The sequence below is a fragment of the Eleutherodactylus coqui genome, chromosome 9, assembly GCF_035609145.1.
Source record: "Eleutherodactylus coqui strain aEleCoq1 chromosome 9, aEleCoq1.hap1, whole genome shotgun sequence".
Lineage (NCBI taxonomy): Eukaryota > Metazoa > Chordata > Amphibia > Anura > Eleutherodactylidae > Eleutherodactylus > Eleutherodactylus coqui.
The window spans coordinates 154,503,078-154,522,060 of NC_089845.1; the positions used below are offsets into that span (position 1 = coordinate 154,503,078).

The 18,983-nt window shown below is 51.1% G+C and overlaps 1 protein-coding gene across 1 annotated transcript in view; it reads left to right on the top strand.

Annotated features, from left to right (window-relative positions):
* ZC3H3 (zinc finger CCCH-type containing 3) overlaps positions 1–18,983 on the top strand; it is a 60,881-nt gene that overhangs the window by 13,268 nt on the left and 28,630 nt on the right. The window contains exons 4-5 of the mRNA XM_066578900.1: positions 5,363–5,518; positions 8,292–8,361. Coding sequence (XP_066434997.1) covers positions 5,363–5,518; positions 8,292–8,361 — 226 coding nt within the window. The remainder of the gene's footprint in view (positions 1–5,362; positions 5,519–8,291; positions 8,362–18,983) is intronic.

Genomic DNA, 18,983 nt, shown 5'->3' on the forward strand with positions numbered 1-18,983 from the left:
CGTTACGTGTAAACGCTCCTCGCTCTGAAGGTGAAGCGCTCAGTGAGAAGCCTGTGGTCAAGCGGCGAAGTCTGTCTGTCTAAACGCTCTGACGTCACCGCTCTGCATTAGCTGTGATGCCGGAGCTCAGACACTGGTTTAGCCAACTGTCGTCCCGTGTAAAAGGGCCATTAAATTAGTGAAACCCAATCCTACTTCTATGGGGAAAACCCTGTTAAGTGTTTCAACTCCCAGGAATCCTGTAATCCATATACCAGTAGTCTGGGGGATCCGGAGGACCTGTACTCTGTGCTGGTAATCTAGCGGATCCGGAGGACCTGTACTCTGTGCTGGTAATCTAGGGGATCCAGAGGACCAGTACTCTATGCTGGTAATCTAGGGGATCCAGAGGACCAGTACTCTATGCTGGTAATCTAGGGGATCCAGAGGACCAGTACACGGTGCTGGTAATCTAGGGGATCCAGAGGACCAGTACTCTATGCTGGTAATCTAGGGGATCCAGAGGACCAGTATTCTATGCTGGTAATCTAGGGGATCCGGAGGACCTGTACTCTGTGCCGGTAATCTAGAGGATCCGGAGGACTAGTACTCTGTGCTGGTAATCTAGGGGATCCGGAGGACCTGTACTCTGTGCTGGTAATCTAGGGGAGCCGGAGGACCTGTACTCTGTGCTGATAATCTAGGGGATCCGGAGGACCTGTACTTTGTGCTGGTAATCTAGGGGATCCGGAGGACCTGTACTCTGTGCTAGTAATCTAGGGGAGCCGGAGGACCTGTACTCTGTGCTGATAATCTAGGGGATCCGGAGGACCTGTACTCTGTGCTGATAATCTAGGGGATCCGGAGGACCTGTACTTTGTGCTGGTAATCTAGGGGATCTGGTGGACCTGTGCTCTGTGCTGGTAATCTAAGGGATCCGGAGGACCTGTACTCTGTGCTGGTAAACTAGGGGATCCGGTGGACCTGTGCTCTGTGCTGGTATTCTAGAGGATCCAGAAGACCTGTACTCTGTGCTGATAATCTAGGGGATCCGGTGGACCTGTGCTCTGTGCTGGTAATCTAGGGGATCCGGAGGACCTGTACTCTGTGCTGGTAATCTAGGGGATCCGGAGGACCTGTACTCTTTGCTGGTAATCTAGGGGATCCGGAGGACCTGTACTCTGTGCTGGTAATCTAGGGGATCCGGAGGACCTGTAGTCCCCAAGATTACCAGCACTCATTTTATAGGTGCTCTGAATCCACCAGATTACCATCATATAGAGTACTGGTCTTCTGGGTCTGCCAGATCAGTAGCACAGAGTACAGGTCCTCCGGATTAGTAGCCCCACATTGTCTGCTGGTAATCTGGGGGATCCGGACGCCTGCACTCCAACTCCTACGGGCTCATGCCTACAGCCGTACACATTTTGCAGCCATTCACTCTCCCGGTAGAGACCGCGTATGGCACTGTGCATGCCCGCGAATCACACGGACATGCGCAGTCTGTTTTTTTTTTTTTTTACTATTTTCTTTTAATCCCCCGCTCTGTTCTAGAGTTGGGATGCGTATGAAAATGTTGCCCATGCTCAATGTATTGCGCACAGAAAGCGTATCACATACAAGGGTATAGAGCTCACGCTGCGATTTATTATTCACGCTACACAAAATCCACACACCGGTGTGCACAGATCAATGAGAGCCTATTGAGTCCGTACACCCCATACCACGTGTCTGTGCAACGCACGCCTGATACATGGTCAGAAAACATGGCTGTGTGCATGAGCCCTACCGCATTGACTTGTGGGGACTGACTAACACTGACTAATAATTAGACAAGATGGTCCTCACATGCACCAGATGTATCACAGGGACTCGGAATGATAAACCTGTTGACTTTTAAGACTCTAGTCTAACTTTATACCGCCTTTTAGCTGGTTTGGTGTTTTTGGTGCATGGTGTTGCATTTAGGCCGCGCCACTTTTTCTACGAAGGAACGCTCCATTGTCAGTTATAGTGAAAAAACGTGAAAAACGGGAACACGTCCAAAACACACAGTAAATGTGGCGCTAAGCATGTCTGACCGTTTTTCTGGCACAATTTGCACCAGAAAACCGTCCAATTTTCAGTAGTAAATAAGCCCCTTGTGGCTGGAAGGGGAAGGCCGATTAACGTCCCGCTCCTTCATGATCCACCTGCCGTAACGACACAACGGATGATCCCATCTGACACTTCCTAATCTTGGTGACTTTCTATGAATGGAAGGAAATAAATCCTCATTTTGCACTTTCCGTTACACACTGCTGATGATCTGGAGGATCTGTAATCAGGTGGATCCGGCAGATCTGTACTCTGACTCCTACCTTGCAAACTCGTGGTATTGGGAAGGGTAAAACATTCAATAATGTTAGATTTTTGCCTACATCCATGCTAAGCATCAATGGGCAGGATGATTGTACCAACCCTGCTATAAAATGGTCACCTCCTGCTGAGAAATCCCTGACTAGATTCCAAGAGATCCCCAGGGTTCCAGGGGGTCACCAGTCACCCATGACCTTGTACTAGACCAGCAGCTGTGTAAGCGGGGCATCAGCCTTCAGTTCTCTCTCTGGGTTTAAACCAAACTTGTTTTCGCACACAGCAAGCAGAGATATTGAGAATGATGAGGAATCAAAACAATATATGATGAAACTGTGTTATTTGTAGAGACCAGACATCCCCTTTAAGTAGAGCCCCTGATAAAGTGTTATACAAGGGGATCCAAAAGTCAGGGCAAAAAGAGATACAAGTAGGAAACTTTGTAGAACACTTAGATGGGTGGGGGAAACTTTTTGGCACTACGGTGTTGCCTGTTGGCCAACCTGGTGGCAACCATCTTTGATTCAGCCCAAGAAACGTCAGTGGAAGGGGAGGGGGAGATGGGATATAGGGACTTAAGAGTTGAGTGTCATCAGAAATGGATAGGTGCAATCATTTGATTACTACCTGCAGCCATTTGTGCGTTATGGATGTCCTGTTGAGTATTAATAAAGTTATGTTGAGGTATGGGGTATGGAAAACACTAATAACATGTCTTTTCAGGTACTAGAAGATGCCTTTAACAACCCAGGACAGAACTGAGACCATCCTGACGGCCGGTGACAGAAGTTCACATGAGGTGGCCGAGGCTTTCATTTAGGAAGAAGACACAGGAAGACATCAGTGAGAGGACCAAGTGTCAGGAGACGGTCAGGGGCTCAGGCGCACTGGTCAGGGGCTCAGGCGCACTGGTCAGGGGCTCAGGCGCACTGGTCAGGGGCTCAGGCGCACTGGTCAGGGGCTCAGGCGCACTGGTCAGGGGCTCAGGCGCACTGGTCAGGGGCTCAGGCGCACTGGTCAGGGGCTCAGGCGCACTGGTCAGGGGTTCAGGCGCACTGGTCAGGGGCTCAGGCGCACTGGTCAGGGGCTCAGGCGCACTGGTCAGGGGCTCAGGCGCACTGGTCAGGGGCTCAGGCGCACTGGTCAGGGGCTCAGGCGCACTGGTCAGGGGCTCAGGCGCACTGGTCAGGGGCTCAGGCGCACTGGTCAGGGGCTCAGGCGCACTGGTCAGGGGCTCAGGCGCACTGGTCAGGGGCTCAGGCGCACTGGTCAGGGGCTCAGGCGCACTGGTCAGGGGCTCAGGCGCACTGGTCAGGGGCTCAGGCGCACTGGTCAGGGGCTCAGGCGCACTGGTCCGGGGCTCAGGCGCACTGGTCCGGGACTCGGGCGCACTGGTCCGGGACTCGGGCGCACTGGTTAGGGGTTCGGGCGCACTGGTCAGGGGTTCGGGCGCACTGGTCCGGGGCTCGGGCGCACTGGTCCGGGGCTCGGGCGCACTGGTCCGGGGCTCGGGCGCACTGGTCCGGGGCTCGGGCGCACTGGTCCGGGGCTCGGGCGCACTGGTCCGGGGCTCGGGCGCACTGGTCCGGGGCTCGGGCGCACTGGTCCGGGGCTCGGGCGCACTGGTCCGGGGCTCGGGCGCACTGGTCCGGGGCTCGGGCGCACTGGTCGGGGGCCCGGGCGCACTGGTCGGGGGCCCGGGCGCACTGGTCGGGGGCCCGGGCGCACTGGTCGGGGGCCCGGGCGCACTGGTCGGGGGCCCGGGCGCACTGGTCGGGGGCTCGGGCGCACTGGTCGGGGGCTCGGGCGCACTGGTCGGGGGCTCGGGCGCACTGGTCGGGGGCTCGGGCGCACTGGTCGGGGGCTCGGGCGCACTGGTCGGGGGCTCGGGCGCACTGGTCGGGGGCTCGGGCGCACTGGTCGGGGGCTCGGGCGCACTGGTCGGGGGCTCGGGCGCACTGGTCGGGGGCTCGGGGGCACTGGTCCGGGGCTCGGGGGCACTGGTCCGGGGCTCGGGCGCACTGGTCCGGGGCTCGGGCGCACTGGTCGGGGGCTCGGGCGCACTGGTCCGGGGTTCAGGACAAACCAAGACTGCCTGAGCAGTGTTGGTGAATCGTGCGTTTTGTTTACACATTTGTAACACCACTGACAGAATTCCCAGCATCTCTCAGGGTCGTCTTCATAGAACTTTTGTTGCAGCTACAGTTTCTATGGGGCCACTTGTGTGTCTTGAGGATCGTTATGACAGTTGGGTGACTTGCATCTGGCTCCAATGCCCGTCTCCTGGTGCCTTTCTGTGTACTCTTTGTGAAAATGGCTAGCACAGCTGGGGAAATACTGCTCGCATGGCCGATTCTCGGTTTGTCTAGGACACGACCAGTCTCCTTGGACCCCCTGACTGGTCTCCTTGGACCCCCTGACTGGTCTCCTTGGACCCCCTGACTGGTCTCCTTGGACCCCCTGACTGGTCTCCTTGGACCCCCTGACTGGTCTCCTTGGACCCCCTGACTGGTCTCCTTGGACCCCCTGAGCAGTCTCCTTGGACCCCCTGACCAGTCTCCTTGATTTAAAAGCCTCGGACACCTCATATGAACTTCTTTCATTGGCCATCAGGATGGTCAAAATTTTGTCCTGGGTTGTTGAAAGCATCTTCTGCCACCTGAAGAGACGTGATTACAATTTTCTTACCTTGTTACTTAACATAATGTTTGTAATTAACTCTGAAATGGTTGCAGGCACTGATAGGATGATCACATCTACCAATATCTAATGAAATTCTACTCTTAAATCATGTATCCCATCACCCCTTCCCCATTGAAGTGTCCTGGGCTGAATCCAAGATGGCCAACAGGCGCACCATAGTTCCGAAATGTTTCCCCCCACCCATCTAAGTGTTCTACAGAGTTTCCTACTTCTATATCTTGTCGTTCTGATTATATTATGGGTGCCCTAACTTTTGATTCACCCCGTACCTTGTCTGATGCCTGTCTTCTGCAGTGTGATGACCGTTCATTCTTCCTTCCCACAGCCGCGCCATCCAGCGCAGTCTGGCCATCATCCGCCAGGCCCAGCAGAAAAAGGAGAAGAAGGAGTACTGCATGTATTACAACCGCTTCGGGAAATGTAACCGCGGCCAGAAGTGCCCCTACATCCATGATCCGGAGAAGGTGGCGGTGTGCACGCGGTCAGTGCCAGAACCTGCTTGTCAGTATGGTAGAGTTGTGTCCGATCCACCAGAGGGGGAGACGCTCTCACTAGTAGGTCTCTGCTCTGACCAACAGGGGGTGTATTTCAGATTATGTTCACGTTTTCCTAAAGGGGTCCCCATATTATAAACCTGTCACAAAGTCAACAAAAGTCCTGATTAGGCATAACTGCTCATATCGATGGCCTCTTTGGTATGGAATGACCCGCTCGTATCCCCCCAAGGCTCGTACCGACATACCGGCCAGCACCGCCATATCATGTGATCTTGATGCTGTAGTAAGATGTCTTGTTACCTCCTTAGTCTTTGCCTCTAACAGTTTGTAACGATGGTCCCCGGTCGGAATGGGATCTCTTTACCTGAAGGTCTTCTAATGGTTCCCATGTAATAGTCCAGGCTGTTCATATTTCATCTAGAGAAGAGCAGAGTGATCCACTTGATGATCACTTTCTTGCATTTGTGATCTATCTGCCATAACGACACAATGGATGAAACCATTCTGACTTGTTTATAGGTGACTTTTTGTGAATGGAAGGAAATAAATCAGCAGCTTAATCTGTTAGTTCACTGTGCTGGCGGATCTGTACACGCTGTTGGTAATCTGATAGATCTAGTGAATCTAGACTCTGTCATGGTAATCTAGTCGAATTGACAGATCTGCACTCTGTGCTGCTAATCTGTTCAATGGGTGATCTGTTCTCTACATGTTGCTAATCTGTGAATCCAGATGATGTTTGTTCTCTATCTGGTAGGGCTGGAGGATCTCTCTGCTGATGATCAGGGGATCTCTGCTCTGTCTGCTAGCATTTTAGTGGATCTGGAGCTCCTGTACTGTGTGGGTCAATAATCTGGCAGATTCAGAGGATCTGTACTCTTTACTGGTAATCTGATGGACTAATGTTTTCTTTATGTGGTGGTAATTTGAAGGATCTGTACTTCATAGATTAGTCATTTGATAGATTCGTACATTGATAGATCTGTATTTTGTGATGGTGATCTGGTGGATCCAGTGGATATATACTGTATATGCTATCGTACTACTCTTGTGAATCCAAAGGTTCTGGATGGTATGTTTTAGTAGATCCTAAGAATCTGTATGTTGGTAATCTGTGCACTGGTAATTTAGTAGATCCAGAGGATCTGTACCTGTGTGCTGTAATTAAGTGGATCTGGAGGATTTGTTTCCTATGTGCTACTAATTTGGTACATCTGGAGGATTTGTACTTTGTGCACTGGTAATATGGTGGATTCATAATCTATGTTCAGGTAATTTAGTGGATCTAGAGGAATCTGTGTGGTGTGTGCTGGTAACTAAATGAGTGGAGGATCTATTATCGATCTGCTGGGACTTTGGTAGATCTGGAATATCTTGCTTTGTGTGTTGAAATTCTGGAGGATCGGTACTCTTTGCCAGTAGTCCGGTGGACTCTGATTATTTGTATTTTCTATAGTGGTAATTTGGAGGATCTGAACTTCACATGTTAATTCTGTGATAGATCCAGAGCATGCTGGGATGGTGATCTAGTGGATCTGTTCTGTATGTGATGCGGCTCTGTTGAGTCCAGAGGATCTATATGGTATGTGTAAGTAAATCCGAAGGATCTGTTCTGTGTGTGCTGGTAATCTGGAGGATACGTACCCTAGGTGTTGGTAATCTGGAGGATACATACTCTAGGTGCTGGTAATCTGGAGGATACGTACTCTCGGTGCTGGTAATCTGGAGGATACGTACTCTTGGTGCTGGTAATCTGAAGGATACGTACTCTCGGTGCTGGTAATCTGGAGGATACGTACTCTAGGTGCTGGTAATTTGAAAGGATATGTACTCTAGGTGCTGGTAATCTGGAGGATACGTACTCTAGGTGCTGGTAATCTGGAGGATACGTACTCTCGGTGCTGGTAATCTGGAGGATACGTACTCTAGGTGCTGGTAATCTGGAGGATACGTACTCTCGGTGCTGGTAATCTGGAGGATACGTACCCTAGGTGCTGGTAATCTGGAGGATACGTACTCTAGGTGCTGGTAATTTGAAAGGATATGTACTCTAGGTGCTGGTAATCTGGAGGATACGTACTCTAGGTGCTGGTAATCTGGAGGATACGTACTCTAGGTGCTGGTAATCTGGAGGATACGTACTCTCGGTGCTGGTAATCTGGAGGATACGTACTCTCGGTGCTGGTAATCTGGAGGATACGTACTCTCGGTGCTGGTAATCTGGAGGATACGTACTCTCGGTGCTGGTAATCTGGAGGATACGTACTCTTGGTGCTGGTAATCTGAAGGATACGTACTCTTGGTGCTGGTAATCTGAAGTATACGTACTCTCGGTGCTGGTAATCTGGAGGATACGCACTCTCGGTGCTGGTAATCTGGAGGATACGTACTCTCGGTGCTGGTAATCTGGAGGATACGTACTCTCGGTGCTGGTAATCTGGAGGATACGTACTCTCGGTGCTGGTAATCTGGAGGATACGTACTCTCGGTGCTGGTAATCTGGAGCATACGTACTCTAGGTGCTGGTAATCTGGAGGATACGTACTCTCGGTGCTGGTAATCTGGAGGATACGTACTCTCGGTGCTGGTAATCTGGAGGATACGTACTCTCGGTGCTGGTAATCTGGAGGATCTGTACTTTGTGTGCTGGTAATATGGTGGTTTTGTAATCTATGTGCTGGTAGATTGGGGGATCCAGAGGATCTATTCTACATCAGGCTTCCTGTGACGTGTGCCCATACTTTGTTGTCCTTGCAGATTTCTCAGAGGAACGTGTAAGAAGACGGACGGGACCTGCCCCTTCTCACACCAAGTGTCCAAGGACAAGGTCAGTGACTGCCATCCTCTGACTGCCCAACCTACCTAGTGCAGCCGAGTCTCAAGCCCATCTCGCCCCAATAACAGCTAGTGTAGCAATAGGTGTAGTCTCAGTCAATAGGTGTAGTCTCAGTCAATAGGTGTAGTCTCAGTCAATAGGTGTAGTCTCGGATCTGCATTATTGGTCAGGGTTAGTGTTGGGCCAACAGTATTGATCAGATTTATCTTGGGCCCGTGTATTTGATCAAGATTAGTTTTAGGACTGTATTTACTGATCAGGATTAGTTACACCTCTGCGATATTGATCAGGATTTGTTTTGGGCCTGTGTAATTGATCATCATTAGTCTTGGCCAATGGTATTGCTCAGGAATAGTTCCAGGCCTGCATTATTGATTAGGGTTAATCTCAGGTCTGTAGTATTAATCAGAATCAGTCTTGGGTCTATGCTATTGATTAGGATTAGTCTTGGGTCTACGCTGTTGATCAGGATTAGTCTTGGGTCTACGCTGTTGATCAGGATTAGTCTTGGGTCTACGCTGTTGATCAGGATTAGTCTTGGGTCTAGGCTATTGATCAGGATTAGTCTTGGGTCTACGCTGTTGATCAAGATGAGTCTTGGGTCTACGTTGTTGATCGCGATGAGTCTTGGGTCTACGTTGTTGATCAGGATGAGTCTTGGGTCTACGTTGTTGATCAGGATGAGTCTTGGGTCTACGTTGTTGATCAGGATGAGTCTTGGGTCTACGCTGTTGATCAGAATGAGTCTTGGGTCTACGCTATTGATTAGGATTGGTTTTGGGTCTATGCTGTTGATCAGAATTAGTCTTGGGTCTACGTTGTTGATCACGATGAGTCTTGGGTCTATGCTGTTGATCACGATGAGTCTTGGGTCTATGCTGTTGATCACGATGAGTCTTGGGTCTATGCTGTTGATCACGATGAGTCTTGGGTCTATGCTGTTGATCACGATGAGTCTTGGGTCTATGCTGTTGATCACGATGAGTCTTGGGTCTATGCTGTTGATCACGATGAGTCTTGGGTCTATGCTGTTGATCACGATGAGTCTTGGGTCTATGCTGTTGATCAGAATGAGTCTTGGGTATACGCTATTGATTAGGATTGGTCTTGGGTCTATGCTGTTGATCAGAATTAGTCTTGGGTCTACGTTGTTGATCACGATGAGTCTTGGGTCTACGTTGTTTATCACGATGAGTCTTGGGTCTATGCTGTTGATCACGATGAGTCTTGGGTCTATGCTGTTGATCACGATGAGTCTTGGGTCTATGCTGTTGATCACGATGAGTCTTGGGTCTATGCTGTTGATCACGATGAGTCTTGGGTCTATGCTGTTGATCACGATGAGTCTTGGGTCTATGCTGTTGATCACGATGAGTCTTGGGTCTATGCTGTTGATCACGATGAGTCTCGGGTCTATGCTGTTGATCACGATGAGTCTTGGGTCTTTAAAGCCTTTGATATTGATCTGGATTAGTCTCGGGCCTGCGATATTGATCACCTCTGTAGCATTGATCAGTCTTGGGTCTGTGTTATTGATCACTTCTAGTATCAGGTCTGCAGTCTTGATCAGGATTAGTTTACAGTCTGCAGTCTTGATCACGATTAGTCTCGGGCCTCGATCTTGATTCAGCGCATCACTTGTATATTTTGAGCACCTCTTAGCGCTCAGGGATAACGTATTGTTACGACTTCGCTCTCTCACCCCCAGGACATAATTGGATCTTATGGAGACGTCCTTTACAGCTGTGATACAGATAAGCCTCATTTGTGCAGCAGCTCACATCAGATTGTGCTATTAATTTTAATGTTGGGAGTGTTGTGTCTGAGGCCGCGGCTGAACTTGCTGGATGCGGGAATTTTGGCGAACTGCGTAAATGTGTATGAATGTCTTGTGTTCTCCGGGGTTAGGGAAGAGACTCGTCTCCCTCGCCGCCTCCACCTCTCACGCTGCTGTTACAACAGCTTTTCCTCTTGAGGAACTTCGAACGATTCAGCATTTTTCTCCCCTAATAAAAATAAGCAAAACAGAGAAGTCTGCGGTGAGCAATTTGGGAAGGCTCGTCGACTTTCGGGTTCATTAGCCGGCCGCCTGCAAAGCCTATGTACTCTCTCCGCTCCCTAATGTGTGACATAACTCATCGCAATCTCCCTCTTCCCATGTAATTGGTAGGTATATCTCATACTCCATATGTTAAGAGCTGATTTATGCGCTGGCACTGAGGCCTTTTGGACTCCACATGTTCGTTCCCGGTCGTCTGCTTATCAGCGTTCCTGCCAGCAGCCATTTTTAATTCCTGCTGCTTTGAGGTGTCTGGGAATCGCTTGCAGCGCAAAGAGCAAATAGACCTATATCTCTGTACGTATATCGAGTTCTAGAACAGTCATACGGGATCTCATCTTCCTTTATGTACAGTGAAAGTCCTTTAATCCGGTTATCCAGAAAGTCTGGAAATTGGGCCGAGGAATGCAATCTAACAGAGCAAAGCGATGAGGAAATTCCTCCGATGGCGGCAGATTTTGCGGTCACACTGTATTTTGCGCTCCTGGAGGTTTTATATACTTCTCTATGAGCGTCCAATAATCCAGAATAGTTTATAATTTGGATGATCTGCAGCTCTTAACCCCTTAAGGTCGCGCCTACTTTGGTACTTAAAGACACAGTATTTTGGGGGGGATTTTCATCTCGACTTTTTAAATGCCGCCGCGTTTCTATTTTACCGTTGACCCGATTCCTTCATGACGAGTTGTTGTTTTGTGGCAGGGTGAACACATCAATTCTGCCATTGATTTGATTTTTGGAAGGTTTTTTATTAGCAACGTTTAACATGCGGTATAAATAATGAAGATAACGTTTTTGGGGTTTTTTGCGGATTAGTAAGATTACAACAATATCAAAATCAACATATATTGAAAGTCCCATAACTTTAATTATTTACAATAGACTGAGCTCTGTGAGGGCCTTGAGTAGCGAGCTGCAGGTTTTCTTGTTACCATTTTGGAGTTCATATGACATTTTTGATCAATTTTATTGCGTTTTTTTAAGGCAAAATGAACAAAACATTTTGGTTTGTTTCATTTGTGTTTTTTACATTTTCATAGCGTTTACAGTATAGGCCAGTGGGGTCGAACCTATGGCACGCATGCCAGAGGCGGCACACAGAGCCCTCCCTGCTGGCACGCGCCGCCGCTGGCAGCTCACCACTTTAGTGAATACCAGCAGGGGCCGCAGCTTCTCCGCTGTATTCACTCAGCTGCGCTGCTAGCCGTGCTGATTCAAGCTACACTGTGTTGTTAGTGTGCAGCTGGGATCCTCCTCCCCTCTCCTGACATCTCCTCATAGGTTCCGCGAGAACAGGGGAGGAGGCGTCCAGCAGCACATTGACGTCACAGTGTGTATTGGGAGCAACCCCAAGCAAAGGAGCAGTGGAGCTTCCACGAGGAGGAGAGGGTAAGTATGTGGGTCTCGGGGGTGGATGGTGGGGGGGCGCTGTGGGGTGTCACCATTACTATTGGGGGCCGCTGTGGGGTGTCATCATTACTACTGGAGGCCGCTGTGGGATGTCACCATTACTACTGGGGGCTGCTGCGGGGTGTCACCATTACTACTGGGGGCTGCTGCGGGGTGTCACCATTACTACTGGGGGCCGCTGTGGGGTGTCACCATTACTACTGGGGGCCGCTGTGGGGTGTCACCATTACTACTGGGGGCCGCTGTGGGGTGTCACCATTACTACTGGGGGCCGCTGTGGGGTGTCACCATTACTACTGGGGGCCGCTGTGGGGTGTCACTATTACACTGGGGCCACTGTGGGATGTTACTATTATACTGAGGGCTGCTGTGGGATGTCACGATTATACTCGGGGCCGCTGTGGGGTGTCACTATTATACCGGGGGCCGCTGTGGGGTGTCACTATTATACCGGGGGCCGCTGTGGGATGTCACTATTATACCGGGGCGGCTGTGGGGAGTCACTATTATACCGGGGGCCGCTGTGGGGGGTCACTATTATACCAGGGCCTCTGTGTGGGAAGGGGGTTCACTATTATACCGGGGGCAGCTGTGTGGGAAGGGGGTTCACTATTATACTGGGGGCAGCTGTGGGGGGCGGTCACTATTATACTTGGGGCTGCTGTGGGGGGGGGGGCACTATTATACTTGGGGGCCGCTGTGGGGTGGTCAGTATTATACTGGGGGCCGCTGTGGGGTGGTCAGTATTATACTGGGGGCCGCTATGGGGTGGTCAGTATTATACTGGGGGCCGCTGTGGGGTGGTCAGTATTATACTGGGGGCCGCTGTGGGGGGATTAGTATTATACTAGGGGCCGATGTGGGGGGGGTCACTATTATTCTGGGGGCCGCTGTGTGGGGTCACTATTATCACTCTGGCCACTTGGGGGAGTCACTATTATCACTGGGGGAGTCACTATTATGGCGGGGGTGGTCAATATTATACTGGGGGCCGCTGGGGGGTGGTCAGTATTATACTGGGGGCCGCTGGGGGGTGGTCAGTATTATACTGGGGGCCGCTGTGGGGGGGTCAGTATTATACTGGGGGCCGCTGTGGGGGGGTCAGTATTATACCGGGGACAGATGTGGGGGGGTCAGTATTATACCGGGGGCAGATGTGGGGGGGGGGGGTCACTATTATACTGGGGGCCGCTGTAGGGGGGGTCACTATTATCACTCTAGCCACTTGGGGGGTCACTATTATACCGTGGGACGCTGTGGCGGGTCACTATTATACCGGGTGCCACTGTGGGGGGGTCACTATTATACTGGGGGCTGCTGTGGGGGGGTCACTATTATCACTGTGGCCACTTGGTGGGGTTGGGTCACTATTATCGCTGGGGGAGTCACTATTATGGCGGGGGGTCACTATTATACTGGGGGCCGCTGGGGGGTGGTCAGTATTATATTGGGGGCCGCTGTGGGGGGGGGGGGGGGTCAGTATTATACTGAGGGCAGATGTGTGGGGGTCACTATTATACTGGGGGCCGCTGTGGGGGGGGTCACTATTATCACTGTGGCCACTTGGGGGGGTCACTATTATCGCTGGGGGAGTCACTATTATGGCGTGGGGGGGGGGTCACTATTATACTTGGGGGCCGCTGTGGGGTGGTCAGTATTATACTGGGGGCCGCTGTGGGGTGGTCAGTATTATACTGGGGGCCGCTGTGGGGTGGTCAGTATTATACTGGGGGCCGCTGTGGGGTGGTCAGTATTATACTGGGGGCCGCTGTGGGGGGATTAGTATTATACTAGGGGCCGATGTGGCGGGTGGGGGTCACTATTATCACTCTGGCCACTTGGGGGAGTCACTATTATCGCTGGGGGAGTCCCTATTATGGCGGGGAGGGTCAGTATTATACTGGGGGCCGCTGGGGGGTGGTCAGTATTATACTGGGGGCCGCTGTGGGGTGGTCAGTATTATACTGGGGGCCGCTGTGGGGGGATTAGTATTATACTAGGGGCCGATGTGGCGGGTGGGGGTCACTATTATACTGCGGGCCGCTGTGGGGGGGTCACTATTATCACTCTGGCCACTTGGGGGAGTCACTATTATCGCTGGGGGAGTCACTATTATCGCTGGGGGAGTCACTATTATCGCTGGGGGAGTCCCTATTATGGCGGGGAGGGTCAGTATTATACTGGGGGCCGCTGGGGGGTGGTCAGTATTATACTGGGGGCCACTGTGGGGGAGTCAGTATTATACTGGGGGCCACTGTGGGGGGGGGGGGGGTCAGTATTATACCGGGGGCAGATGTGGGGGGGTCAGTTTTATACCGGGGGCAGATGTGGGGGGGTCACTATTATACTGGGGGCCGCTGTAGGGGGGGGGGTCACTATTATCACTGTGGCCACTTGGGGGATCACTATTATACAGTGGGACGCTGTGGGGGTCACTATTATACCGGGTGCCACTGTGGGGGGTCACTATTATACTGGGGGCTGCTGTGCGGGGGGGGGGGGGTCACTATTATCACTGTGGCCACTTGGGGGGGGGGGGTCACTATTATCACTGTGGCCACTTGGGGGGGGGGGGTCACTATTATCGCTGGGGGAGTCACTATTATGGCGGGGGTGGGGTCACTATTATACTGGGGGCCGCTGGGGGGTGGTCAGTATTATATTGGGGGCCGCTGTGGGCGGGGGGGGGGTCAGTATTATACTGAGGGCAGATGTATGGGGGTCACTATTATACTGGGGGCCGCTGTGAGGGGGGTCACTATTATCACTGTGGTCACTTGGGGGGGTCAGTATTATCGCTGGGGGAGTCACTATTATGGCGTGGGGGGGTCACTATTATACTGGGGGCCGCTGGGGGGGGGTCACTATTATCGCTGGGGGGTGGATCACTATCATACTGGGGGCCACTTTGGGGGGCACTATTATTGCTGAGAGGGGGTCACTATTATTGCTGGGGCGGCTGAGGGGGTCACTATTAGCGCTAGGGCCGTTGGGGGGGTCACTATTATTGCTGGGGCGGCTGAGGGGGGTCACTATTACCGCTGGGGTATGTTTACATGTCGTGGAAATGGGCAGGGCTGTATCAAAACAGACAGGGTGCAGATTTTGACTTTTGGATGCGGAAATGCTGCAAAATTTTCCCCAGAAGTTTCCGCTGAGGACATTCTGCAGCATTTCTGCATCCTAAAATCAGTCACAATCTGCACCCGGTCTATATTGAAGCGGCCCTGTTCTTTATAGAACAACGGGGGTAAAATCCTATGTTGTGATCAGCCCCGCCCGCTGACATGTTGGCACTTTGCGATAGATTAGTGGGTTTTAGGTTGCAGTTTGGGCACTCGGTCTCTAAAAGCTTCGCCATCACTGGCCAATGCACACGGCCGTATTTGCAGTGCGGAATCCGAGCCGTCGTCCGCAGCAAATACCTGCCATAGACATGCCATGCAAAATCGCTTTTACCTGCCCATGAGCGGAAATCAATTGCGATTTTCCGCTCGTGGGGGAAAAAAATCGCAGCATGCTCTATTCTAGTGCGGGCCTCGCAAGGAGTGTTTCCATTGCAGTCAATGAAAGCCGTCCGTCCCGCTGTGCTTCCGCAATTAGCACTGCAGAAAGGTCACGGGATCCGCATCAGCGACGGCGCGGGTAACTGTACTGTGCATGTGCGACGGCTGGCACATCCATAGCTCAGAAGAGAAAAAAATGACCGGTACGCAGGGGGCGCCGCCGGAGCACAGGAATGGATTCTGGTGCTGGATTCCGCATCCAGAATCCGACCCGGCCGCGTGAAAGTCTGTTCAATTTATTGTATGGATCACTATGGATGCACAAAAGCTTTTATTTTACTTTTAATTAGTGTAATTTTTTTTTTTACGCCCCCCCCCCCCCCTCCTCCCTCCACTTTATGTCCCTGTAGGGGACTTGAACCTGCAATCTTCTATCGCTCAGATAATATACTAAAATACTTCTGTACTGCGGTGCATTATCTCCATTCATTTACATTGAAAACCACAGCAACCCATCGGCCCCTTCCCATCCCTCTGTTAAAGGGATATTCCTGGCTTTTTCCACTGATGACCTATCCTCGGGTCATAGAGACGATGTCCAGAATAGCTCTTTAGCTCCATACATGCCATTATCACCATTGATCACAGCTTCTGGGACCCCCAACAATCTCTAGAATGGCACCCCCGAATGTCCCATGTGACTAGAACAGTGCTGCGAATGCTTGACCACCACTGTGTCGAAGATTGATGTGTTTGGCAATCTGACTCCATTCCATGGAAGTGAATGGAGCGATGGTCATCCATGCCCTCTGCTGTTCCATTCAAATGGGGCATTTAGGGCATCATCCTGGGAATTCCTAGGGGTCCAGCGGTCGGACCCCTGTGGATGACTTATAAATGTTCTTGAAGTCTACCACTTCTTTGTGCCTGTAATGTGGTTATTCTGCTATTGGATGGCGACCCGTGTGCTGCTTCTACAAAGGGTTCCCATTCAGCTTTTCCAGGCTCCTGATGGGAAACCAGCCTAGTTTTTGCAGTTTTATGTCTCCTGGAGATTATAACAAGAATAGCATGATTGAGGAAAAACATCCGGCGAAAGAGGACCCTGTGGAGAGAAACAACTCCTCACCGAAAGGGGTCAGAGGAGGATGTCAGGAATCGTTCTGACCAAGAGATGCTTCACAGTCAGGAGCAGCTGAATACAACGCTGGGGCTCCAACTAACGTGTCCGAGCGCACAGCACGCCATTCCTTAGTACAGATGGGCTAGAACAGCAGACAATCAGCGCCATTCTTGTATAAGAGAAACAAAAAGGCGACTCCAGCGGGTAAAAGAACGCAAAACTTGTATCACTGAGCAGCGGAAAAAACATCCCCTGGTCAGATGGGAGGTCAGAATTTGACACAAGAAGCATGAATCGCTGACCCCTTCCTGTCAGTTGGTCAGAACATGTCAGCACCGCCATCTAACCTGCAGCAACTTCAAGCAGCTTCCTGTCCGCAGGGGCCGATATTCCTGCAGAACCATTTCCTCACTGAGTGGAATCCACGCCACGATGTACTGCTGCGGATCTGAAGGTCAAAGGAGGCCAACGCGCTACTAGATGGGGGTCTCTAATAAAGGGGTCATTCGTTGTATATGCAGCCTTCAGATTTGCCTCCACGCTTCACAGGATCTCTCTGTCCCCCCGGAGGTGCTTCTGCGCGGTCCCGGCTCTGCTGCATTCTCCTGCACAAGGTGAAAGTCATCGCGCTGTCAGGTTTACTGCTCCGGAGAAAAATGTCTGTGGGTGATAAGCCCATCACCCGGCTTTATGAGTTTATGAGATGATTGGTGGTCGCGCGGAGCACCAGAAGGAGGCACTTGAAGAAGTCATTTTTGTCGCCGTTAATCCCTTCAATATTCAGGAGTCGCCTTTACGGCCCTCATTTGTGCAAGATTTAAATATTGCATAGAAGTTGGGGGAGGGGCGGCCGCGGGGACCTCAGGAATCCCTCATTGTTACAGGTAAGTCAAGTAAGATCCCAGAATGACAACTTACCACCAATGCCCAAGGTAGGGTCTGTTCAGCGGGGGTCCGACTGCTGGGACCCCCACAGATCCTGAGAGTGGAGTGTGATCGCTTCTACTCCAAAGTCTATGGGACTGGCAGAGGAGGGCGCTCCGACATCTCTTATGGTCCCATAGAATGTGAATGGCAGGCAGCATACATACTCAACCGACACGCCGTCCATGTGGGAATACCGCTTTAAGGGCGCGTTTTAGAGGTGTGTTCATATGTGCATCTAATGTATCACCTGTATGCAGCCTTACAGGGCATAGACACACAGGACAGGAGCAGACCCACTGACTTGTATACGAGAGAACGTTGAGAGCATGCTCTGTGATACGCAGGAAGGGGGAGGAGGAGAGCTGTGCCCATTATCTATTAATCTCTATGGAAGAGTGCTGTGTGTATGCTCTGACGTGCAGGGAGGGGGAGGAGGAGAGCTGTGTTCACTACCTATTGACTCCTATGACACAGTGTTGTGGGTATGCTTTGTGATCTATATGCATTGCATCTTGATTTCTATAGGAGAGTATTGTTTGTATGCTCTGTGACTTGTGCAGGGAGGGGAGGAGGTGAGCTGTGGCATCATATATAAATTTCTATTGGGGAGCAATGTGAGCATGCATTGTGGCATGTGCAAGAAAGGGGAGGAGGTGAGCTCTGCCTATTATCTATACAATCCTGTGGAAGAGTATTGTGTGTATACTCTGTGACCTGTACAGGGAGGGAAGGAGGTGAGCTGTGGCATCATATATAAACTTCTATTGGGGAGCATTGTGAGCGTGCTCTGTGGCATGTGCTGAAAGGGGGAGGAGGTGAGCTTTGCCTATTATCTATACAATCCTGTGGGAGAGTATTGTGTGTATGCTCTGTGACCTGTGCAGGGAGGGGAGGAGGTGAGCTGTGGAATCATATATAAACTTCTATTGGTGGTGGTGGGGTGCTGTCTATTACCTGTAAAGTTTTCTGGTAATACATAGTATGTATGCTCTGAGACTTATGCATGGAGGGGAGGATGTGACCTATTCCTATTGAAATCTATGGGAGAGTATTGTAGGAATTTTCTAAAACTTGTGCATGAAGGGGAGGAGGTGAGCTGTGACATCACCTATACATTGCTGTTGGCATGCTCTGTAACCTTGACTTCTGTGTTAGTGTTTTGGGTATGCTCTTTGACTGCAGGAAGGGGAAGGATGTGAGCTTGATTATTACAGGTTGAGTTCTATGGGCAGTCTCTATTACCTGTGCAGGGAGGGGAGGAGGTGTGCTGTTACATAACCTATAAACTTGTAATGGTGTAGGAATGCTATCTGATCTGTGCATAGAGAGGGAGGATGCAGTTATGCCCATCACCTGTTTATTTCTGTTGGAGAATGTTGTGGGCATGCTCTGTGGCATGTACAGAGAGAGGGAGGAGGTGTGCTGTAACCATCACCTAAAGACTTGTATGCCAGAGTGTCTTCTGTGTGATCTGTGCAGGGAGAGGGAAGGTCAGCTGTGCCCATCACCTATTGACTTCTGTGTTAGTGTTGTGGATCTGCTGTATGGCATGTGCAGGGAAGGAGGTGAGCTGTGACCAATCTTTGTA